Consider the following 25,020-nt stretch of genomic DNA (forward strand, 5'->3'; position numbering starts at 1 on the left):
GTTGGAGATTATTCACTTTGGGACTCCAGTGATGTATTCTTAAAAGAATGGGCATTACCTGGGGCTCATTGTTCCAGCTTCTTAAAATCAAAACAAAACAACCCCAAACAAACTCAACAACAACAAAGCAACCCATAAAAACAAACAAAAAAATCCCCAAAACAAAAAAAAAACCAACCTCCCCAAAAAAACCAAAATACAAATAAATTTTTTTTATATTTGAGCGCAATTCAGTTGTGTATGCCTCTTTTCTCATATGAGTTTCTTCTCTCCATGCAACTTTTTTGCAGTGCTATTTCTTCATTGTTACTTATCTGAGAATGTGAGGTGTGAGCTGGGAATTTGGCTTCCTCTACATTAGATAGAGCCTGATTCTAATTATCTGTGTTATCTCTGTGGAATGTATTATTGATCAGTGCTTCTGCCTATGCCTAGACTGTTAATAATCCATGGAAGAGCTGAGAATGGGACACAGTTCTTCAGGTCTTAAGGGTTTCTGTTCCCATCCTGAATATCATAACAGATGTTTCATACTGCTCTAAGAAACCACAGTCTCATATAGCTTAAAAAGAGGTGGCCAGCAGCCAACTTTCAAATAAACAACCTCAGCTCTTTCATTAAAAGAAAACATTATCATAATATTAAATTACATGTCAAATGGTGAAGGTATCTTTCCTTGTGTACAAGATATTATCCTTTGAAGTCACAGAGCCCAGAGTGATTTTCACATGAGGGTGACTAAATAGGAAAGAGGGAAAAAGTAAATAAAACAGTAACACTGGTTGCTTTTCACATTCCTCTCCTGGTTATAGAAACACATGTGTTTGGATAACAAGTTTCTTGTTACCCACATCTTCTTCTTCCCCTGAACTTTAATGCCCTATATTCTTTATTTGTTATCTAGGATATATTACCTTTCTGGTATGCTTCTCCATATTCAGAAAAAAAGGTTAACTTTGCAGCTGTACCTTGGCGAAATATTTTGAAGTCAGGTGTTCTGTACAAACTCTAGTTGATGCTATTGGGGGAAAGCGTAGGAGGCTTGCCAATGAATCTAGCTGTGATAAAGGAGAAGTTTCATGAAAGTGCTGATGAAAGGTCAATTTTTATCCTGGTGCTAGGTAGCAAGCTTTTAGATGAAAGAGATGACTAACAACTAATTCTACTGATTATTCCTATTTTTCTTTATTTTCAAACTATGCAAATGAAACTGCTCATAACACACCAGTACTTTGTAGAATACCGGAAAGTCAGGAAAGTGACTTGGCAAAGCAGTGTGAGAGTCTGCCTCATTCTCCATTTGCACCAATAACTTATTTAAACTTTGGTTTCACACAGTTTCTTGTCCCCTGACCCCTTCCAGCTCAGTTGGGGGTTATTTCTGGGGCTGACAAGTGTTTTTGTTGGCAGCTACTGATTGATAGGCTGGATCACCAAGTATCACAATGTATTTAGCATTCTAGATGCTACAAGAAAAATAAATCTGGTGGTCCTTGAGTTTATTTTGTCTTTTTTGGTGAGGAACAATCTCTTAAAAATTCTGGACCCCTGCTTTTAATCCAAATTGCTACCCTTTAAAGTTTGCTATTGTCTATGTCTTGAGAATTCTGATATTCACTTTTGCTGACTGGGGAACTGAGTGACATTCTTAGTGAAATCTTGCTGTTCTGGTTTCCCAGCATGTTAATATTTTAACTACCTCCCAGTTCATTTTTCTTCAGGGGTAAAGACATGAAGTATAGGCAGTAACAACTGCATTGTCCTTACTTTTGTGAGTCTGAATTGGTAAGTCATGAATGATACATTGCAATAAGTACCATGTCAAAATACTTATTTGTTCAACTAACCTTGATACATTTGAAATTCTTGTTCAAATGAATTAACCAAAATGAGCCTGTTGACATAACTATAGTAATCAAAATGCAGTTTACAGCGTTTTACTCTCTTAATAATGTGAAACTTTGCTACAGAAAAAAAATTAATAGGATTAGCTCAGTAATAATAGGTACCTTTTCTTATCAGATCTCTATTCAAATCAGACCAAAGACAACCAGTAATGTCATGGTTCTGGATCTACACCCCATGGTCTGTACCTACTGCTAACTCCTCCTGTGGATGGTTTTTTTCTCAAGAGTATTTGTGTTATGTTATGATAAGAATTTTGAGCCTCATTCTTACACTTCCATATTCAGATCAGTACTTTAAATCACACATTGTGCTTCTGATACCAGACTGCATTTCAGTACTGTCAGGAGGATTGTAGCTGGGAGTTTTTCCTGTTGCAAGATTTTCTGCCTTCTTTACAGAAGTTCATGCACCAGCATAACACCAGGTGTAACCATTTAAGCGTCGTTAGAGAACTGATAGTTTAACAGCATTTTCCACAGTCTCCTAGGAAAAAAATCAAGTATCTCATAGCTCTACATCTCCTCCCCATTTATTAACCACTCTGCTCAAGTTGTATGTAGGTACGTGGGCTGTTGGTTTCTTTTTTGTTTTAAAGTTGCTTTTGGGGAGGGAAGAGGTTTCTTGTGTTTGATTAATTTACTTGTTTAATGATGAATTGCAGTACCTATGGGTTATACTTTTGCTAGGTTTATTTAGGATCCTTCATAAGCAGTTGTTCCTCCTTGGATTGAGATGAACATCATCTCTGAGGCAGCCTCTGGAGTGATTAAAGAAAGATGAGTAGACGCAACTAATTAGCAGGCTCTTTCAATCTTTGGTCTTTCTATAGGGGTGGTATAACTCTTTCTGCTTCTTGCCTCTTTGTTTCTGCTCTTCAGCAGTGAGTGGATTTTATTAAGTTTTAATGAAACAAGGAGATGATGTTGTTTCTGACACACAAAATGGATGAATTTATCTGCTATATACAAATTGGTTTTTGATCCCTCCATAATCTCTAAACAGATTCATCAGAAGTTGAATGTTAGAGAAAAGCTTGTAGGTTTTATTAACCAAGAGACCTGGAGAAGGAAATTAGTGTCAGCTGTGCTAGTTTTTTCTTGTCCAGGTGAACCAGGAGAGCTGATAACAGTACAGACAACAGTAACCAAGTCTTTGCATCACATTTTTCCTTTGTTTTGCTAAAACACCTTCCCCAAGGGTTTGATCCCATCATATGTATTATTGCATACAGTGGCTTAGAAAATTAATAGCAGGATGGGAATGGGGACCCTTCTCTTGAGCAGTGTCTGCTCAACAATGCTGTATCTTGAGAGCCTCTGTTGCTGTCTGGGAAGAGTTACTAGACAAAGGAATGTACCCAAAAAAAAATTCTTTTAATGATGTTTAGGCATTCTTGTAGCTGTCCTGCACTGCTGTGCAAGGGTTAAGTACTCAAAAGGGAATCCTTAAATGATGAAAAGCTGTTGACAGTCATGCTTGTGTCAAAAGTAGATCAAGGAAAAAGAAGTGCAGGAAATGTGCCTTTATGCTTGGATAGCCTCTGTGACCAAAGCAGCCCCTGAGGGATTCTTAAAGCAGTGCATGCATTTTGAGCATTCCTGAGGTTCTTACTAGTAAAACAAGGATGGAAAGGGACATTAAGTATCCTCAAAGATCAATGGAGCTCAAGGACAGATTAAAGTCACTTTTGTCCTCTCCACTTATGTTGTGTGAAATCAAGTAATTGAAAATAATTTTATTTTTACTAAACTTAATTCTACAGGATCAATTTCATATTCATTGTAATAATTTAATCAAGACCATGATCTGAAAATTATATTTCTTTCACTTTCTTGCTGGCACACAATTCCTCTTTTTCTGTGAAATATTGCAGTGTTGTTACATGGAAATTGAAGAGTGGGGAGACAGAGCTCCTGCATACACACTACGAAGGACAGAGGCATCCTGAAGCTGGAGGCTGCATCTCCTGAAGGACAGATGTCTAGCAATTATGTACCCCATTTCTCTCTCACCTATTTTTGCTGTTGCTCTGGGCAACATGCAGAATTTTTTTTTTCATGGAAAACTAATTTTAGAAATATTTTTTTCATTCTAATGATGATGAAGACTCATAATATTAACATTTTTTACAAAACAAATTGTTCCAAATCTATGCATTGACTTTATCAAAAGTAGTCATTCAGTATGGCAAACAGTCTGTTTTGAGAACATTATTTTCATTTAGCTAGATATTACATCATTTTACTGTATTAATGTTACCCCTAAACTCAGAGCAGATTACAGAGTGAAGATGACATGTTTGAACCTTAACGAAATTATGTAATATTTCCCACTTGATTATTTGGAAGATAGTAGTATTTCCTATTACAAAATGGAACAGGTATTTCCATACAAAAATATACCATGAGAAAATTGTCACTCAACACTTTGCTGTCATTAGCAGAGAGTGAGACTTCAGGTAACCTTTTGAGGGATCCCATCCCTTCTGCTTTTATCTCTGCATCCAGGCTTCATATCTTCCTTCACCTTCCCTTGTGATTATGCTTGTCACCTCTGCATGTGTGAATTCACACATACCTCCTTTTAAGCTGCAGTTGAAAAGCCAATAGGTGCCGTTCTAAAGGAATAGACCAATTATATTTTTTCCTCTCCATTAACGTGCAAGAGCACATTGGTTTGGAAGTGCTGTTCCCTTGGAAGGCATAACATATTTCAGTCATGTATTCTTGGTTCTTTGTAGCTGCTTGAAATGCTTCATTAAGAATTGGGAACATTCCCTTACATTTTATTCATCTCAGAGTAACACATCTAATGTAAGTCAGTCATCTAAGTTGCATTCCCTCTGGGAGGATGGGTCTTTGGCAATTTGCTGTAAAGCAGGTGTCTTAGGGTGCAATTTCTTGTCTCTTTTCTCAAATGACAAAGCCAGATTGAAAGGCTTGAGTCCTTCCTCTTTCCCTGTCCTGTCATCCTTCTGATTTTGGTAACAGCCAGTGTAGCCTGATGTGAACAAGTCTAAAAATATTGGAAGTTAATCTAAAACATTTAACCAATGAGAAAGGAAAATTTTCCTTAAGAATAGATAGTATTTTTATTGCAGAAAAATGAAAAAGTATTTTGAGGTTTCAAAAGGAAAGAAAAGTTCTTAAAGGATCAAAGAATTTCACTGTTTTTGTCCATTTAACACTTTTGATTTTTTTTCTTTTTACTTTTCTTCTTTTTCCCACTTCTGTTTTTGGTCAGTTTTCAAGAACCCAAGAAGATCCATATTCCTTGCAGGGAAAACACAGTTATGCATCTCTTAAATTAATGTTTTTCCCCTCATTAATGTGAGTGGAAGAGGAAGGGAGGAAAAGGTAACAGATTAAGAGTTCAGGATGTGGAATTCTGCTGTCTCTGACACAGGTGTGTCTTTTGCATGATGTCATCCCAGCAATGTCCAAATTTCAGATGCAAGTCCGTAGTCATGCCAATGGAATCCTACCAAGAAGAACAGAAGTTGATTAATGGTAAAGCTGTAGGTCATATGGACAAATCTCTCTTTTTCAGAACTGACATTGATACAACCTGTGATAGCTGTCAGGATCAAGTCTGTACACAGGTAGCAGGAGGGCAGTGGGTGCTTCTTCTACCACTCACCCCAGCCTGAACAGAGGAGAGAAAATAAGTGGAGCAGAATGGAATTCTTCCGAACACAATATCTCAAAATATCATTGGAAAGCCTTTGTGCTGTTGTGCAGCATATGATTGATTCTGGGCAGCCTAAACAGAGGTGAGACACAGCCCTCATTACCTGTAGTGGTAATGAGTAGTGATCAGTTAGTATTATAAAAACAGACATACGAGTATTGAGCAGCTCAGCTTTAAAAAGAGAAATCTTTCCAAGTTAATGTGGCAATATGTGCACACATAAGTATGTGCATGTGTAAAACACACAACCAGCAGGATGAAGTAGATGCAGTATTTTTGGATTTCAAGAAATGGTTTTGGCATCCTATTTCTCAATAGTAACCAAAATAGTAATTCAGATCTATTTCAGGAGGTGTAGATATACACTGTAAACTGAGTAAGAAATCATAATTAGCAAATTGCTATTCAAAGGCAACATGCCAAGTTAGGGATGTATGGAGAGGAGGACTCAGGAATTTCACCTTACATCCTATTCAATAGGTGAGGTTTGTGAGAAAAATACAGATGTCATGGGCAAAACTTTTTCTGGGTGAGTTCTGTCTAGTTGCTGCAGCACAGGGTGGGAACCTGCAATGCAATGTGCTTAGTGCCAGAGCTTTGCTTTTGAAGGGAGACACAGTGATTTTGTTAGAAACAAGTATTTGATGCATGAAGGGATGAGGATGCACTCTACAAAGTGTTGGGGAGAATAAAGAGTGGTTGCACAAAATGATTCAGGAAACACCATTATCCATGGAAGGAACTGGCCACTGAGTGACCGAATAAAGAAAGCGAGGAAATGTGAGACAAAGCAGCATTTTGTGTATCTAGGGGCAGCCAGGAAGCAGCTTGCTGTGAGCAGCAGGAGAGGGGACTGCAGGAATTTCGTACAACCATAAATGTCTAGTCATTCAGTATGTCATGGAAACCACAGATGATCTTTGGCAATCCAAGTGAAAATTATAACAGAGAGTTACTGGTTGTGAAAATCCCTTTGGACTGATCTACGTAGCACCCCTCAAGAAAGATTCTAGTCAGCAGTCAGCAGGTGGGCAAGGAGATAGTGTTCTGTCTCTGGGGATTGCAACATCTGAGAAAGTTCTCTGAAATAAACATCCACCAAAACAGCTACCAAGTATAGTCCATAGCATAAGTGACTGGGTTTAGTTTTGCAGAATATAACTAACTTTTAGAAATTTTGTAATGGCGCCAAAGAAGGATGAAACAACATATGTTCTTAAATACCATTCGCATTCTGCATATAAAGCAGGAAGAAAGTTAAAAACTGACCAAACAAATAAAGGTCTTTAAGTATTCTTCTAGTCAGACAAGTTGTATAAGACTCGGGTCAATGAAATGCATGTCTATATTCTCCAACAAGAAGAGACTCTGCAGTCTGACCGGCCTCCAGCTCACTGGAGAGGAAGGAAACTTCCAGACTTGTTAGGACAGATTTTTTCACATAGTGTTAAATTAGCAGCCAAGGGAAATGATAGAAAAGCAAGAAATAAAAACACTGGCTTAACAGAGAGGCAAGGTATTGAGAATAAAATTAAACGAGGCCCCAAGGACTAAAAGAGGAGTTCTCCAACTGCCTGTGACCAACATGATGAGGCTGGCTAGTAAGCAAGTAGCAGTGAAATGCAATTAATAACTTCTAAACCTACAGTGATGATAAACTGGAATTTCTCAGACCAGGAGGAAGAATTCCTGTAATTCAAAGGACAGAAGTAAGTTTGGGAACACTGTTGTATGGCTAAAATGACCTTGCCTCTTTCCCCAGCCATTGAACAAAATGATCCATTAATACCTAAAATAAATGTCAATGGGATTGCTGGGGATTGCTGGTGATTGCTATACACTGTCAAACCCAACTAAAGATCTGGATGAGATAATGACAAGCCTGTTGTGTGTAAGGGGAAGGAAAAAAAGTAATTTTTTTCCCGTGTATGTGTATGTGAAGCTGTCAACATAAGTGGCATATTGGTGGTTTCATTCTGCTAACATGGGAGCAGATTTGCAGGTACTGAATAGATGACAATATCAGAATGAAAATTCCCCTGTCACTAGTTAGGGTAATATCTTGGATCCATTCTCAGCAAATATAATTGAGATATGAATTGAGTTCAGAATTAAATTCAGATGTTCAACAAGTGGAAGTGGTTGCAGCTTGAGTGTACTTTCTTGGAAATAGAATAAAAATTTTAAGTGACCTGATATGTACTTCAGCTGATATATTAAAATAAATGGACTTCCGTGCCTAAATAATATCTGAAAGTGGTATATCTTGTAGTTCCAGAAAAGGTAAATCTCTCAGAATTTAAAACAGTGCCAAAGGAGCTCAGTTGAAAGAAAGTTCATGGACAGAAAGATTCAGATAATAATTGAGTTGCTTGTTCAAACAGCTAGAAAGCTACAAGCCTATAGCTGAAAGGGGAGGCTATGCTGTTATAAAAATTAAGGAAAATACTACATTGCTTGCACTAAAAGGAAGTTGAAAAGTTGAAAGAAAAAAGCAAAAGAAATTAAGAAGAAATCAGCAGGAAGTCTAAGGAAAATTTTCAAGTGCATTACTAGCAAAATATTTTAGCAATTATATGAATCTGTCATAAATGTGTGTGGTAGGTTTGTCAATAATAGAGACAAAAAGAAAAACTATTCAGTAAACATTAGTATTCTAGGAAAAAATAAAAAAATTGATTTTTCATTGTCACATAGAAATTGTGCAATGGCTTTCTGAACAAACAAAAAATATTATGAAAAAAACCTGCTATTAAAATGCCTACTTTGTAAAACAACTGGTTGAGACAGCTTGTGTTCGAGAATTTGGAAAGAACTAGTTAAGGAACTGTGAAACACATCCATGTGTTTATATTTTCAGTAAGTGTGTCAGGATACTGAGGAAATTCTGCAGAACTGGAAGAAAGTTAATGCTGCATTAGTATTTTTAAAGGATAAACGGAATAAGCAGGATGACAATACTTTATTACATCTGCTCTACTCCTGCAAAGTAGGACTGCTTGGTAATATGAAGATTGCTGCCTTGACATCAGTCTGAGTAAAAATACCAGAATATTTATATAGGATCAAAGAGCTAGAAGAGGGTTTATAAATACTTGTCAATCTAAAGGGCTTTTTTGAAAAGACATCTTGTTGCAATATAGTTTGTCAAAATGTTTACCATCCTGTAGGATATGCTACCTTCAGTTCCAGTCACATTCTTAGATTGATAACTCCACATGTGTACTTAAGTGAGTGCCTGGTGCAAATTGCTGAGTTATGTTTTAGTTTAAAACACAAGTATAAACCAGAATCATTGTCAATTAACTCTATAAGTTTCCTGTAAAAGTTCCTGTAAGTTCTGGGTTCTGCTCTATTTAGGAGTTTAGGAATTAGTCAGAAGACAACTTTAAAACTGTCCTCATGATCTGCTGATAATTTACAGATTAAGGTAGGGAAAAAAAAAGGCAGAGTTTAATGGAACTCACCAATGGAACTAGGTATCTCAAAGGAAACTACAGTGGAGGGTGGGAGTACATGTCCTGGAAGGAAATATGTCACAGGACACTTGATGTCATGGTAGACAATTGACAACAATAATTTGTTTTGCCAAAATGTCTGATGAGATTGGTGCATGGATTAACAGGGAGATCTCAGGAGGGAGAGAATGGCTGGTCTGCATGGCATAATATTACTGTGCACTGATGTCTGCCTTTCTGCCTTTGTCTCTGGAAAACTGGAGAGGCCTGTAGAAGATCCTGAAGTAGCACCTTGTGAGCCTTGGGAAAACTGTATTTTGTTGTGCTGCTTCCTTTTGACCATACCTGCAATCTGTCCAGATAGAATAAAACAAGAGTGATGAAGTAAGCAAGGGACTTGGGGTTGAACCAACTAATGAACAAAGAATAAGAGAGTTCAATAGCAAGCAGCAGGAGATCCCAGGAATATTTTCAAAGAGCAAGGTTAGTAACTTAAGGCTGTAAATACTCATGAACAAGAGAGACTATTTATTGAAAGTGGAAGTTTTAGGATCATTGAGAAATACTTGAAAATACTTGCTACTTTAGGTAGCAAAGAAAGAGTCTTCTTCAGGCTTAGTATGACTTCCTGACAGAACTATTAGTCTTTACATTACTTTATCTTCTCAGAGAAACAGTGAGAAATATAAAGTTGCTATTTTGATATTAGATGGAGAATACTACTAGAAAATGCTCCAAAGGAAATTCCTGTTTTGTCAGAAAGATGTCTTGGCTGATCTGGAATTGATTTCCCACCAGGAGTTCTGTAAGTATTTTCTGTAATTTTCTTCTCTTCTGTAAGGTAACAGCAGGATGCAGGAGAAAAATCACCCCTGCAGGTATCTTACTGCTTTTTTTTTCCTGTAAGATAGTGAAAGAAATGGAATTACCTTCTCAGCACTGGAGGTTTCTTATTTTACTGAAAAAGAGATGGATTTGTGCTGTGCTGTTAAAAGATCCCATCTTTTTCCTGTGGCAGTTGAATAAGTTACACTCTTTCTTCCTGATCACTTTATGTTACTTAATTACAGATTTAGCTTAAAATCATTAATCTCCTTCCTCTCCATCTTATATTTCTTTTCACTTAAACAATTGACTTTTGCTGATCAAGATAGAGAAATCATGGTGGTGAAAAGTAATATAATAGTCATTATTATTTTTTTCATGCTGAAATTTATGTCATACAAAAATTACATGCAAATATGTGTGAAAAGACATGATGTGGGATTATCAGAAACATTTGTGGATTATCAGAAGCATCTTGGTGATTATGTGCACTAGATTTTCAATTCAATCAATGTTGAAAAAATAAGAAAAATAATTGGGAGATAAATTGAGAGCATAAGCTGGACTACAGGCTGCTAAGCTGCTACTGTGAGTCTTCTTATGCTCAGCCATAGCCAGAAATTCTTTGCTCTGATGAAATGAATGACTGGGGACCTATTTCTGTGGATGCATTGTCTATCACTGAGTCTAGGGTCTTCTGTCCAAGTATACTTTGTCAGTGAACTTGGCTGTAATGACTGCCCTTCCTTCCTCTCAGATGTCCAGTTAAATAAGTGACATCTTCCCAGGACAGGTGAATATCGTTGTTATACTAATTAGAAAGAACTCCTGCAGTTTTTTGCCAAATTGAGTTGGGTGTTACATTGTTTTGTGTCTTATTTGTCTCAACCACCACCAATGGAGTGGAGGTATTTTCCACACTGAGGGCGTAAATTCATGTTTCAAGTAGCTTATGGCTCCTTTGCTGGTAATATGCCACTGGATCTTGTGCTTGTTAATGAAAAACAAGAGGAAAATACTCAAAGGTGTTTGTAGGGGAGGAGGGTTGGGTGTGACTGCATCAAATATTTTGTTTAAGTTTTAGTTGTATCAGGAAAAATGTCTCTAGCAGAACTTCTGCTATGACTGTGCTATGTTTGTGGGTCCCATGATACTCAGGCTATTTCCAAAGTATACAAGCAGCTTGGAGTGTGTGAGGAGACGAGTGGGTGGAACAGACTTTCCAGAAAACCCTGAGGGAAGTAAATACTGAAGCTATAGCAGTGCTGAGTGAAGATTGGGAGATAGAAAACTGAGCAATGTCTCAAAAGACACAGAACATGAGCTGGGAGGAGCAGACTTCAGCTGTCAAAAGCCCTTTACATAGCAGAATTTCTTTTAGTATCATGAAATAGATTTATTTGCAATACATGATTGTTTATTAGCATGGATTTTTCATAAGCCTGGCTAAACTTTGGCCACATAATTCCCATTCTTTTTGGATATTTCATCCTGTTATTGAAGATACCTTGCTTATCAGAGCAGTGCCTGTGTCTTATATGCAGTGCAAAATTAACTTTTCCTATACCAATGTCCCTAAATACTTAGAAACAGAGGTGGAAAAAAAATATAGTGTGTGACAATTGATCTGTGGAGACCCTAAATCTGTCATCAGTACAGGATGTGTCTCCTGCAGCATAATGCTGGTCTGTTCTAAAATTATTCTTCCTTGGAATGCCTTGAATTACTGTCTTTAGTAACATAGTAAAAGATGGAAAGATGCAGCATTTTTATGCTATGAAACATTTCCCAGCATTTTACTCGCTGTGTGATGCATTGTCATATATACTAAAAGTAAAATTGTTACAACAATTCAAAATCAGACCAGATATTGCTGAGAACTTATACGCAATAATGAGTGAAGCATATGAAGATATGTTCAAGTTTGAGGGGTTTTTATTTTTATAGATACTGATGTAAGTTTTCATAGTGTTGTTGTTCAAATTATCTCTGCTGAAAATATCTTAGATGTTTTATCAATGGCATGTCTGTACATCCCTGTCTCAACGGCAATTCTTGTGAATAAGATTCCTGTCCCCTCTGACATGATTTGACATTTTTATATTGCTGAACTCATAACCCAAAGGGCCAAAGTTTGAAAGCAATTCATTTTGCGTCTTGCTGCCTTTGAGCACCTTTTGACAACAAATATTTTTGTTTTTGCCAACTTGTTTATGACTTCTAGAAAAGACCATGGATAATCTTAGATATGAAGTACTGCAAGCTTAGTTCGGGAGTTGTGTATTTTCACCTGCACAGGTTAAATAAATAACAGAGCTGTTGTTGGTCTGAATTGTTCTGGAAACATCAGGATGCATTGCAATGAAGGTGAGAGTGATGTAGCAGGGCTTTGATATATACATATATATGTATATATATATATGCATGCTGAGCTTTATAATATGGGAGCAGAGTTTTTTAAAGCAACATCAAAAACATCCCTTCCTCTTTTTATTTTGTTATAGCTGTTGTCTTCTCCTCTGGATCACATGAAGAAAACTCTTCTTCACCAAACCCAACTCAGAAGCTCTCCCTCGTAAAAAATAAGATGGTTTCATTGCATCAGCCTTCTACACCAGGTACCACAAGTCCTCTTCCTTATATCCTCCTTATTTCTCCTTCAGAATCTAGGTGTAAGACAGGTGCTGGCAGTTACAAGCACCTCTTACCAGAAAGCTGTGGCACTGTATTCCTGACTGGAACTAGAGCAATGACTCAGAAAGGCCAGTGAAAAGGGAATTCCTAATTTCTGTATTAAACAAAAAAAAAGCCCCCCACCAAACTCAAAACATAGTGAGCAAACCAAACCACAAAAGACCCCAAACAACAGAAGAAACTTACTGCCTCCCCCTTCAAACCAAAAAAATCCCCAACACAGCAGGAAAATGAAAAAGAAAGAAAAAGGAAAGAAAAATAAAACTATTTCCATCACCACAATGAAATCTACCAGATTTGGGATTGGGAGTTCTTGAAATAACAGCTAATTAGTGGAGCTGCTTTCCTACTACTATAGAAAAAATTTTATTTCTTTTTGATACTGAATGAAGCCTTTTTCCAAATGGACTTTTATTTTCAAGGCATTGTGAAAACCAAATGATCTGTGAGGTTTTTTAACATGTGTTCAGTGTCTCTTGTCCTGTCAGTGGACACTACTGAGAATGCCATCTTCCACTTCATTCCCTGTCATCAAAGTGTTTGTACACATTCATAAAATCCCCCTGACTGTACTCTTCTACAGACTTAACAATCCCAGCTGTGCCAGCCTCTCTTCTTAGCAAGATGCTCCAGTCCCTCAGTCAGGACCTGTGCTGGACTTGTTCCTGTAGGTCAGTATGTCTCTTGCATTAAGAAGCCCAGAGCTGAGCACAGAACTCCAGCTATGGTCTCACCAGTGCTGAATAGAGAGGAAGGATCACCTCTCTTGATCTACTGGCGATGCTCTTCCCAATGCTGCCCAGAAGGCTGTTGGCTGCCTTTGTTGCATGGGTGCACCCCTTGCTCACAGAGAGCTTGCTGGTCACCACGCTCCCAAAGCCCTTCTCTGTGGCTCCTTTCCAGCCAGCCAGCCCCCAGCACATACTGCTGCACGGGGTTACACCCACAAGGTGCAGGACTTGGCTTTTCCTTCAAGGGGCTCCTGCCAGCCCAGTCCCCAGCCTGCTGAGGCTGCTCTGTGCGGCAGCACAGCGCTGGGGTGTGTCAGCTGCTCCTCTCTTTTGTAACCTCTGTGATCTTGCTGAGGGTGCACTCTGTCTCCTTGTTCAGGTTGTTAATGAAGATGCTAAACATAAAATAAAGAAAGGCCTCTGGGTGTTAGAAAAGTCACACATTCCTCCCCGGGGATGGCAAGGTGACCTAGCCTTGCCAGAGGAATGTTCCTTACAGTAACATCTTCCAGATGGTATCTGATCTTTAAAGTCCCTTCTGACATACCCTGGACTGTCAATGAGCTTTTAAAAATCAAATCTTCTTTGGAACATTTTTGTAATATATTAAAATATGTTCTTTGCTGATTGTAGTAATATAGATCTATTTCTCTATTATACCTTTTTCCTTTTAATTTGTCATGTTCTTTCTTTTTGCTGACTTGTACTTGAGGTTCTCCAAGTTCGTAAGCAAAGATGAAACACCTGTAAGGTGGTGCATAATGGTGTTAGAGGTTTCAGTTTTCACTCTTCTCTTTCACTGTAACCATGAGTGTACCCAGTTATCCTACTCTGTGATTTGTTCTAAAATCCAGTTTATTGTTAATCCATCACAATACAATGCATATAATCTATTCCCAGAGAAAAGAGTCATTTTTCTACTGGATGTCAAAAACTTTCCTAATCAGTTTCAGACTCTTGCAGGTATTCAGATTTCTTCAGTCTCAGGTTGTAGCAGATAGGCATTATAAAGCTCAGAGAGTTGGGAATTAGGTGTTTTTCAAGGGAAAAGTTGTGTTCACCTATCTCAGCTGGGAACCACCTTGTCATGTAAGACACACAAAGGACTAAATCTGCATTGGTACAGTCCTTGCCACTGCAAGCTGAGGTATTAGTAAGGTTTGATGAAATTATTTTGTTATAAACAACAGTTTCAAGTAACTGTCTTTTTGAAAAAGGAAATTTTTCTTTCCTGAGCTTTCACTTTGGTCTCTTTCATGGTTATGTTCTTGTGAGAGAAATTGCTTTCTGGGTTTTACCACCAACTGAAAAAAATTATCAGATAAAAATATTATTTCTACTAACAATAAGCCTGTAGGTACTGAGTTAACGTGTCAAAGCTCAATAAGTTTGCAACAATACAGCAGGTTTGGGTCAGGACTCTGCTTTGTCTCACACATCTGTGGAGTTTCTGAGCTATTGAGATCCCTAAACCTTTTTATTGCATCATCAAACCATAGCCCGGAGCTGTGCACAGACATTTTTCCCTAGATCTGACAGAGCCAGGAGAGTGGCTGGTGTCCCCATTCCTGTGTGCTGCTGGTATCAGCATTGCATACACACACACACACAATTTGCCAGTTCATCTGCTTGTGGCTTCCTTGTAAAAATGATGGGCTGAACAGTGCCCAGCCTTTCCTAAGCTGTATGCATTTGATGAAGGTATTTGGATGCTTGGCCCAGGTGTCAGTTTGAGAGAGGCAGCAAACTCCAGTATGAGCAGGCCAGAAAGAGTTGGGGAGTGTCCAAAGCAAGGGAGGAGAAGTGTTTGGGTGGGAGACCACAGTCTATGCCAACCCAAAGTTATGTGCAACTCTATAACATCTGTGTTTATTTTTCCCCTGCTCACTGAATGTTGTTTTATAAAAATGAAGTTAGATTTCACTTCAGTAATTAGGAGAAAGTTAGTCTGCTTTTACTGTCGCATTCAAAAGATGCTTCCTTTTCTCCTTTGTCTGAAAGTTTGGTTGAAATATAGGCAATCTTCTGGAGGCTCTTATGTTTTTATTTTTGCCATACCTGTTCAGCCACATTTTCTTGTTATATCAGACCTTAATTCTGCCCTTCCCACCTGCCTGTTCTCCTCCACAGGAATAGGACTACAAAAGGGCTAACTTTGAGTCATTCATGTTTGCAAGGTTTGAATACCCTCTGAACATCAGGACCTTAAATATGAATGTTTAGTCTCTGGCTTGGGGACACTCCAGTTATTACTGTAATATTATTATTACTACTGAAAATAAAATATCATGCAAATTAATATCAGCTCTATTCAGCTCCACTCTGTGTGGGAGAGCTTTGTGCAGCTAACATCCCTTCAGGGAGTTTATATTAGATTGATGACAGAACAGTGAATTACTTCTTGTCTGGTTTATAATATGCTGATTATGAAAAATTTTGGCCCAGATTATCTAGTGTTCTTAATACTGTGAGCAAACTCTGGAGTTTGTTAAGAAGTTACTCTTATCTATCTTGCTAGAGGAAAGTAAAACTGTTTTAAAAAGATAAAAATAAAAAATTATGTAAAGCTTGCATTGCTCATCTATTTTGCTCGAGACCCTGTCCATAGACCCCTGCTCTATTGCTAGGAGAGGTTTGTTATTCAAGTAACAGTTCTTTCTTTCTGCCAAAATGCTAAATCCATACAGTTTCAATATCCTTGTTGATATTATTGGTATTATTCTCATTTGGGACTTTGAGTGCTTGTGGTCTAGACCTTCAACTGATATAAATTCATTGTTGGAGGAATTTGACTTACATTTGGTCACTCATGTGCCCCTTGGGCTGGGATAGGCCTCACTGAAACCTTTGGTTTCTCACAACAGAAGTCTCTTGTATCATTGGCTCAAGCTGTTCATGGGTGACGTCCACAGACAGTTTTGGAAAACCAGACTGGGTGTTATCTTCCATTGGTGTTCTGGCATCCCAGGAAAGGCAGCAGATACTTCTGGAAAACAGTTCCTCCCATGGAGATGTTGAAGGTAGGCAGAGCTACAGTTCCCCTCGAATGGATGCCTGCTTTTGCCCAGTCCTGGCTGCAGCAGGAGTCAGCAGGCTGAGGTCTCAGGCCCGTGTCACTAAAAGTGCCACCATGTGCTGGTTCTGGTGCAGGGCTCCCAAAGTCACAGTCCTTGCCCAAGAGTCAATAAGAAAGGACCATGTAATGCATGGGTTCTGCCTCTCTTGTGTATGGATGTATCCTCTAAAGAGTTGGCCCCTTTATATACTCATTTTCTATCTCCCCATTTTGGAATAAGCTGCTTTTATTTAAAGGGACTGCATTTTTCTCTGGAAATTCAATCCTATACAAGCCAGAGCTGGCTCCACTTGTCTACTGTCTGGCTGGCAGTCTTTTGTTCTGTTGGATACACCTTCATGATTTTTTTTGTTTCTTCTTTTCTGATTTCTTCTATCATTTCTTTACTTAAAGCCATAATTTTTACTTTATTCTCTCCCTCTTTTTTTTGTGCATAGCTCTTCCTTTATTCTCATTACTCTTTTCTTCAAACTCCATCTTCATTTTCCTCTTATCTCTCTTCCATCCATGCTGTGTGTCTCTTGTTTTGTTGTGGTTTTTTTTCTCTTCACAGGGGACATTTTCCTCCTGAACACCAGTAGACTCCCAGATAGATGTGAGTTCAGCCTGCAAAGCCCCATCCTGCCTGGGAGCTTGGATTCTTGCTTGCTGGAGCTGGCCATACATTCACAGGACACTGTTCCTCTTCTCCAGAGATTCACAGTTGAAATCAGATATGCAGAGACAAACAAAAATACAATAACTTCTCTGAGAGCTGGCCATGAGGAGAATGCCAGGTAAGACAATCAATTTTTAACTGTTGAGCCTTTGAATTGCAAGGTAGACTGGTGTTTCTCCAGGCTGCTGTCTATCAGTGTCTTTTACCTTCTTGAGATCATTGCTGCTATTACAGAAGAAAATAAAGGTGTGACTTTCAGGACTGAAGCACATAGCCTCCTGACAGATGCCTGTAATAGACATAGGTTTTGTGAATCCTTTTTGCAAAGAACACACTACCTTAGATCTTACTCTTCTTCCCTCACATTTGGAAGGGTGAAGAATGATTAATTTTTTCACTGATTCTAGGACTGCAGCTGTAAAATGCATTCAGTCCAAAAACTGCCTTGGTAACATGACTGATATCTCTGTGGATTCAGTGGGTCCTATCGATGCTACAAGGGTCTCAATTCTCATTTTGAGATGGGGGTTAATTTTACCTCTTTAATAATTTCCTCCCTTATAGTAGGTTTAGGAGTATCCACTTCTACTCCAATTGTGGAGTTCAGGGAGGGAAAAAACTGAGGTAAGAAGAGGTGAAGGAAAACAAAAGAAGGTATAACAACCCCAGATCTTATGTTGTTTTATGATGTTTTACTTCTTTATTCATGTGTGTAGCAGAATGCAGTAAGGAAGAGAAATGGGTAAAGGGAACAAATCACAACAGGAAAAGAAAGAGAAAATCCACGTGTCATCTAATTTTTCCATTTTCCATGTGCTTGTTTTTCCTTTGCTGCAATCCAACTTGTAAGAACCTGGGTCAGACACATAACAAAGTTTTTTATTTCCATCACCTGACTGACTCCCAGGGAGAATTTAAGCAATAGATCACAGTTCTTGTTTTCTTTGAAATTCTTTGGCACTCCCCAGGCTGCCATGGAGATCTGCAGCGAAGAGTCCCCGTCAGCCAAAGATAGCAGAGTTTGACTAAAAAACTTTTTTTTTTTTTTTTTTTCAGATCTCTCTCTCCCTCTTTCTCTCTCATTTTCAGCTGTTGCTCAGTTCCTTCCTGGCTATTCTTTCCCCATCTTCTTGCTAATTTCACTGTGAATCTGTTGGATTTTCTGGGATTAATTTCTAATATCCTTTTTTACCTACTCAAAGCTGCCCTTGGTGTTTTTTGAGTATTTGACAGGCCTCTGCAGCTGCAGCTCCATTCCACAGTGTAAACTCATAAAATGCCCTTTTGCTACACCTTTCTGGTCAGACCAGGCTTTGCTGGTAAACACTGCAACATCTCTGGAACAGATCATAGATGTTGTTCAGCAGCTTATTTGAGCACTGCAAAACAATTCTATGTGAAGTCAAGATCATCATCTCTCTAAAAGTGATGGCATTTAGATTTATTAGAATGAAGTCAGTTTAATTGGAAGTTGGCACAGACACCGGTATTACTTTTTTTTACTGAATGAAATGAAGCACTGGTAAGCTCAGAGAATTTACTCTTAAGATTTTAAAAACAAAGTTAGGAACTATCAAATACCCTTCCTTTCCTCCTTCATTACAGGGGAACTTTAAAATCTTGGTACAATTAAAAAAAACTGGCCATGGAGGCAGAACAGAATTTATTTCTAACACAGTGATTGAGCTGCTTCTTGCTAGGCAGGTAGCCTGAAATGAGCATTCTGTCCATGATTAAGATTTTAACAACATGGGTTGTTAAGCAGGTATTACCCTGAAGTGTTGCCACTTTACAGGGACCTTCCACAAGGAGTAGGAGTTCTACAAGCTTTTCTGTCTTAACTAAACACTGTTGCATAATTTAGAACACAGGGGACAACGAGCAGATCACCTTGAGATAGATGCCTATGTGCAGTACCTAGTGTAACCACTGAAAATTACTACTAAGTGCTGGTCTTCAGATCAGAGTAAAAACTTGAACATAGAAAAAAGGTAGGTGGCACTTTTTTCAGATAATCAGACACACCAGGAAATCCTGATTGGGTCCCTTTTGTCACCTCTCAATTCCATGACCAAGCTATACTTCATCATAAACTGCAGCTGCACCAGACTACTTCAGTGAACTGTCCTCTTTCTGGACCTAGAAATATTCTCCTGATGGTGTTTTCTCCTTCAGGATCCATCAGTTCCCAAAAGCTTAGATGTATGTCACATGTAAGAGAAAGTTTCTCTACTGTTCACCTCACTAACTAGTAGGATTTATCATTAAATTGGTAGTATTGAAGCTGCCACTACTTTTTCATACATAAGCCTTAATGAAAGAAAAAGAAACAAATGGACTTTTAGTACCATGTTCTCTGAACAAGTAGGGCAAAGTCACAAAGTCATGAGGTTTATTTTTAAATACCACACCTATAGATCATGGGTGTTCTGAGTTATTACCATTAGAAGGAGAACTGCTGAGGGAGTGAGGTGTTTGAGATTCTATGTATTTACAAAAATATATAAAATTTAATTTCTCATTATGTCAGTAAAGCTCAAACATCAGGAGCCTGTAACCTTGCTTGCAAGGCCAAGCCTTCTTTGTCTGGCACTTAAGTCAGAAAACTGTTTTCACTTCCTCAGGGTTATGGTGCTTATTCAGGTCACATATAATATATGCTTCTTACTATTTAAAAAAAATTATTTTCTTAAATGTTTTTTACTATTTTACTTATTCCACCTTTTCATCTTTACCACACAGACCCAGAATCAGCCACAGTTGAAAATTCTTGAGTCCTGTGTGGTTTTGGGTGTTTTCACATGCTTGTGTTTATTGTGGACCACAATTATTTCAGTGTTCTTAGCCAAAACTGTTTCAGTAAGAAGCTAGTTTCTTTCAACTCTAAGTACTCACACTTCATTGAAAATAAAAAAGCATCATTTGGGGCAGGGATAATATTTTCACTTTCTATAGTGAAATATAGTAGTCAATAAGCCTAGCTGATTTTGTTCTGTTTTCATTCTGGAATGACCACAGTAATCTCAGTAAATCAGAAAACAAAAAGTTCATGGCCATGTGCACACATGGGTTTTCAGTTAGCCAACCTCAGAAAACTGTTTATTGCTTAGTTTTTTGTGTCTTCCCCCCTTTTTTTAGAGGGGTGGTGGTGATAAAATGCTCCACCATCTTCTGAGACCCTTGAAAAAAATTGCAGTCTTTGACACTGCTGCTAAGGTGGTTGTTTTTATTCACAAAAGTTATTTAACTTCTCCTACTGTACAGACGACAAGGGAGTAGCCTGGTAAGTGTTCTCAGATAATGTCTAAATGTGTGCTGACAACAATGAGCAGAACCCTTTCGATTAAAAAATGTATCTAGAAAGGGTGAGGCTGTCCAGCTGCTGTACATGACTGTGAATTTTCAACACTATGCTGGGAGTATGATTCAGTTAGTGCCTCTTGTGCCTCTCTTGAACTTGCACCCAAAAATATACTGTGTCAAAGACTAAACCTCTAAGAGTTTGGTGAAGGCTGGAGTGGGAGGCATGTGTTTTGCACTCTCAATTTCCTTTTAAGTCCAGTGGTTATCACCAGATATATGTGAGGACTTGCAGACAACAATTTCCTGTGTGTATAAAAGTAAACTAAAACTTCTAATCTTTATGTTCACTGATTGAGTCTAGAAGCATCTAGCATGCACAGCTTTGTGCAAAAACCCATGCAGTGGGACCCCCTAATTTAGAAAATATTTCAGCTTTCATGTTCTACTTTATTGCATTTTTCAGTCCTAATAAAGAAATGGTTATTCTTTACATAAAATATTTCCTAAAATCAGTCATCAGTTACCTTTGTTGGATTTTTCATATCCAACAAAAGATATATTTTCATATCACATCATAGAAAGGATTGGTAAGAAGAGGGTGGAAAACATCTGTCTAGCAGAGAAGATTGAGAGGCTAATGAAAAGTGAACCCTACGAAAGAAGATTTGGAATTAAAAGTTTTCAGAGTGAATCTTGAATTTTCTTGCCTTAAGCATTAGATAGCTTGCAACACCAAACTTTCTGCCCATGCAAATTTCTCCAAATTATGTTGGACCCTAATAGTTCTTCCATGCATACAATGAATTTTAACATCTCTTTTTAGAAGAAGAGTAGTATTGCCTCAATACTTAAGATCTGGTTTGACATAAAATCAATAGTAAAGTTGTTGCCAAGCTTGGTTGATTTGGAAGCCTGCTGCAATGATCCATCTTCTGCTGGATCAACACTGGGCTTCGTTCCTGATTCCATTAAGAAAATTACATTGGCTCTGATGAGTTTCCATTTCAATGGTGGGACCAAGCAAAGGAGGTGTAATTATTTACAGCATTAGAAATCTGCTGCAGTGGGATCTAGGCAGGGAGGCTTTCTCTGAAGGGGAATACCTTGATGATTAAGAGACTTCATACGCTAAAGCTCTCTATGTGATGCAAAGCCACTTGTCATTTTTGTGGCCTTTGGATGCTAGACAGCTTTTTCTGCCATGTTATAAATGGAGAATATTTCAGTGCAGAACTAGGATGTTTCGTGGGAACTTAGTGCTCTGGCTCAGAAGAGCTGCCAATTCACAGAAACAGTGGCTTAAGATGGTGGCCTTGTTCTTCCACCAGATACCACAGCTCTCCCAGCAGAGATGGCAGAATGGACAGTCTGTCTTCCTAAGTCATGGCATTTCAGAGCTTGGCTTATTGACTTAGATGACTAGTAGTTTTATTTATGTATTTTGATGTAACACCAAGTTCCAAAGTGTCTGGCTCATAAAGCATATAGGATTAAGGTGCAGCAGCTGAACTAGTCATTGTTTTCGGCTGTGGGGCTTTTTAGTTGCTACTGCTAAATGTACCACTGGCTGTGAATCACAGGCTGTGTGCCACAGGTTCTGCACTCAGTGTTGTGTTAACACTGGCAATACTGTGATGTCTCAGCTGGAGTGTGGGTTGTAACTTGGTAGAGGTACTAGAACTATGCCTAATAGCTAAATTCAAAAGATTTAAAGATTGTCCTTGCCATTACTGGCTCATTGCACCAATTTGATTATGGCTCATTCATTCTTGTGGTCAACAGGATGCAATGGAGTGATGAACAGAGCTGTGTCATGTAGAAGAAGTGACTCAGTTCTGGATCAGTGCTGGATGGTCTTGGATGTTGTCCCACAGTGTGGCAGGGGGGATGTATTTATAAGAAAATTTATGTGATATATTTACAGGTGCTGGACGTTCCTGAAGCTGCACTGTAATACAAAATGAAAGCAAATCAGTTATTCTTCCATGTTGGGAAGTAGAGATAGTGCTGTTGCAATTCAGGCGTGTACCTTTCTGAAGATTAATTAAATTATAATGAACTGTATATTATGATAGGACAGAAAATAGAGGAAATAGGGTCATCTTTGTAAGAAGAGCTCAGTTTCATATGAGTTCAGGATATCTGTGGGTATTTATGTGTGTGTACAGTTGTGAAAGTGAGAGGTGGGTGGATGCCATAGAATGGATAGTTAAAAATTATCCAGACAAAGTTATATAATTATGGAGGGAAGAACTGAAGAGAGTGTGATAAAAAATTAAAGTTGCTCTGGAGTTTTTGCAAGTTGCAAACACGGTTCTGTGATTTTTATATTGAGTCCAGAAGAGATGTGTTTGTAATCTGGGTATTGCCTTCTAAGGTGTTTCTGGTGCAGGACAAAGGCTAATGACGACTTCAAGGCAGCTGAAGGCATTTCCTAAATGAAAAAGTAATCTTAGGAGCAGAGCTGGTCAACACGTCTTAACACTGGCCTGGCCTTCTTATTACTCCATTGGCAAGCACTTAGGTCACTTGTCCAGAGTGGCCCCAGTAACATCAGCAGTGTATAGAATATGGGTAAAATTATCTCTGCCTGATACTATTTTCAGAAAAGAGCTTAGAGTAAGGATTCCTTTCTCACTAGCCTTGCTCCATCCATTTACAAAATAATAACACATATATTTAACTGTGCATTGCTGTCTTGCTAACATAAGATATAGGAACAGATTTGGAAACAAAAATAAAGTAAAAATATTTTTTAAGAATTATGCTGTATTTTTTAAATGATACCTGGATACCCTCACTTCCATCAGACTTAATTTGAGTGAGGTACTTCAAAAATTCCCTTTTGGTAACTCTCTTTCTAGCTTTTGATGTCTGACAACCATCTTTAAAATTAGGGTGCTGGGGACCATTTGTCTTTTTCCAAACTGCCACAAGTGCTGCACAATTGAGAAACCTTTGCAGTCTAGATTTGCAGGTTATGGCATTTACTCTGTATTGAAATGTAAATGGCACAAGTAATCTGCATTTCCTGGAACAGCAGTTCTATCCCTTGCTTTGTGGGTGCCCTGTGGTTTGCCAAGGTAGAAAATCAGACAGACAACACACAGATAAAGGTTTTCATTCTTGACACAACCAAGAAACATTCAGGGTCAGACATTTACTTCCAAAACACACAATGGCAGTGTTGTCTTGAGGATCCAGAGTCTTGTGCAGCTGCTTGGCTGATCTGTACTTTCAAGAGCAAACAGAACACAGCCATATATGTGGAAAGAACATATTGGGTAGTGTGTCCAAAACTGGTGATAATTTAAGATCCATTTAAGAATCACTGGGAATGGTTGGATCTCTTCATCATTAGCAATAGTCTCTGCAGCAAAGATAACCTTCCTTACATGAGCTTGCTAGGCTGAACATCACTTGTTTTATTTTAACACCCATTTGTTATCTTGCTATTTGCATTCATTGATCCATTGCCCACATGGATACTATTACTTCTCTTTGGTAGAGACTCCACAGAATCCAATGTACTGGGTGTATGTCTGATAACATTGTGTTGTCCTCTAGGATGAAATGGAAACACCTGGTGGCCCAGATTGGACGAATAGAAAGACCTTTCAAAATCACCCTGGTGTATTCAAACTGTGGAGCACAGGAGGTTGGAGTACTGGCAGTGGGGTCCTTGAAACTCAGGAACTGCTTTCATGGTATGCTTTAACACAGACAAGTTTGGAATAACCAAATGCATCCTCACCACAATAGGGGATAGGATAGCATTTAGAAGAAAGATGAGAAACTCAGAATTATAGAACTAATTCTAGCGATCCTCTCTGCTTTTCAGCTTTGCTTTGTTTGCTCTTTATATGCAAAAAAACCCAAAACCAACTGGACTTATGCTGAATCCAACAACAAGGATGAAAAAGTCTTTACCTAGATTATTTAAGCATTTAGTGTTTTTCTTTCTTAAGTAATAAAGAACAACAGTCTACCCTATGTAACCAAAGCCTTTTCCATACTTGGCTTTATCAAACAACTCTATGAAGAAAAGAAACATTTATCTGCCCCTGGTGGGGTCTGTTTGCTACTGCCAGGCTGAGAATTTCTATCTAAAATGAAAATAATCGGAATGTAATTATTTTCTCTAAAGTACAGAGCGCTCAGCTAAGACCTCAGTTTTACCTGGAGCTTACAGTTTTGTTCTGAATGTCATGTAAATGATCCTCAGTGGCAGTGCAGAACCTTGCTAATGTCATTTAGGCTTCTTGGAAGTGCAGGAGTCTGTCAGCACAGGCAGTCTTCAGGTCGGGGACATAATCATCTTCAGTTCCTGAATTTCATGAATTAATATAACGTTATTGTTTCCATTTTGCAGACTCTGTAGAAATAGCCTGGAATGTAATGTAAAAAGAAAAAACTATTGTGAGCATGGTTTTGATCATATTAGAGATTTAATTCTAGTCATCATTCTTTTAATTTAACATACTATATTTTTAATGTAATTTTTTTTGACAGTCCTCGAGTTTTGAGGGGATGCATACAGCCTGAAGCACTGTGCTCTCAGTCTCTAAATAACTTGGTACATGTATCTGGCACAAAACAGTGTCATGAAAATTTATTATTTCAGAGTGTGTACCTGGATTGCTGCAGAGGTGTTCTTTTTTCTTTCTCCTGCAATTG

The 25,020-nt window shown here is 38.3% G+C and overlaps 1 protein-coding gene across 27 annotated transcripts in view; it reads left to right on the top strand.

Annotated features, from left to right (window-relative positions):
- The window catches only part of LTK (leukocyte receptor tyrosine kinase), a 150,481-nt gene that overhangs the window by 83,968 nt on the left and 41,493 nt on the right, over window positions 1-25,020 (top strand). For 24 of the 27 annotated variants that reach the window (XM_064424635.1, XM_064424642.1, XM_064424639.1 and 21 more), the window contains 4 exons: window positions 12,386-12,499; window positions 16,171-16,326; window positions 16,936-17,158; window positions 23,911-24,050. In XM_064424635.1, coding sequence (XP_064280705.1) covers window positions 12,386-12,499; window positions 16,171-16,326; window positions 16,936-17,158; window positions 23,911-24,050 — 633 coding nt within the window. Of the gene's footprint in view, window positions 1-9,804; window positions 9,862-12,217; window positions 12,249-12,385; window positions 12,500-16,170; window positions 16,327-16,819; window positions 17,159-23,910; window positions 24,051-25,020 lie in introns of those variants that run through there. The other 3 variants (XM_064424657.1, XM_064424655.1, XM_064424658.1) reach the window with 3 other exon arrangements.

Source organism: Passer domesticus, chromosome 6, assembly GCF_036417665.1.
Source record: "Passer domesticus isolate bPasDom1 chromosome 6, bPasDom1.hap1, whole genome shotgun sequence".
Lineage (NCBI taxonomy): Eukaryota > Metazoa > Chordata > Aves > Passeriformes > Passeridae > Passer > Passer domesticus.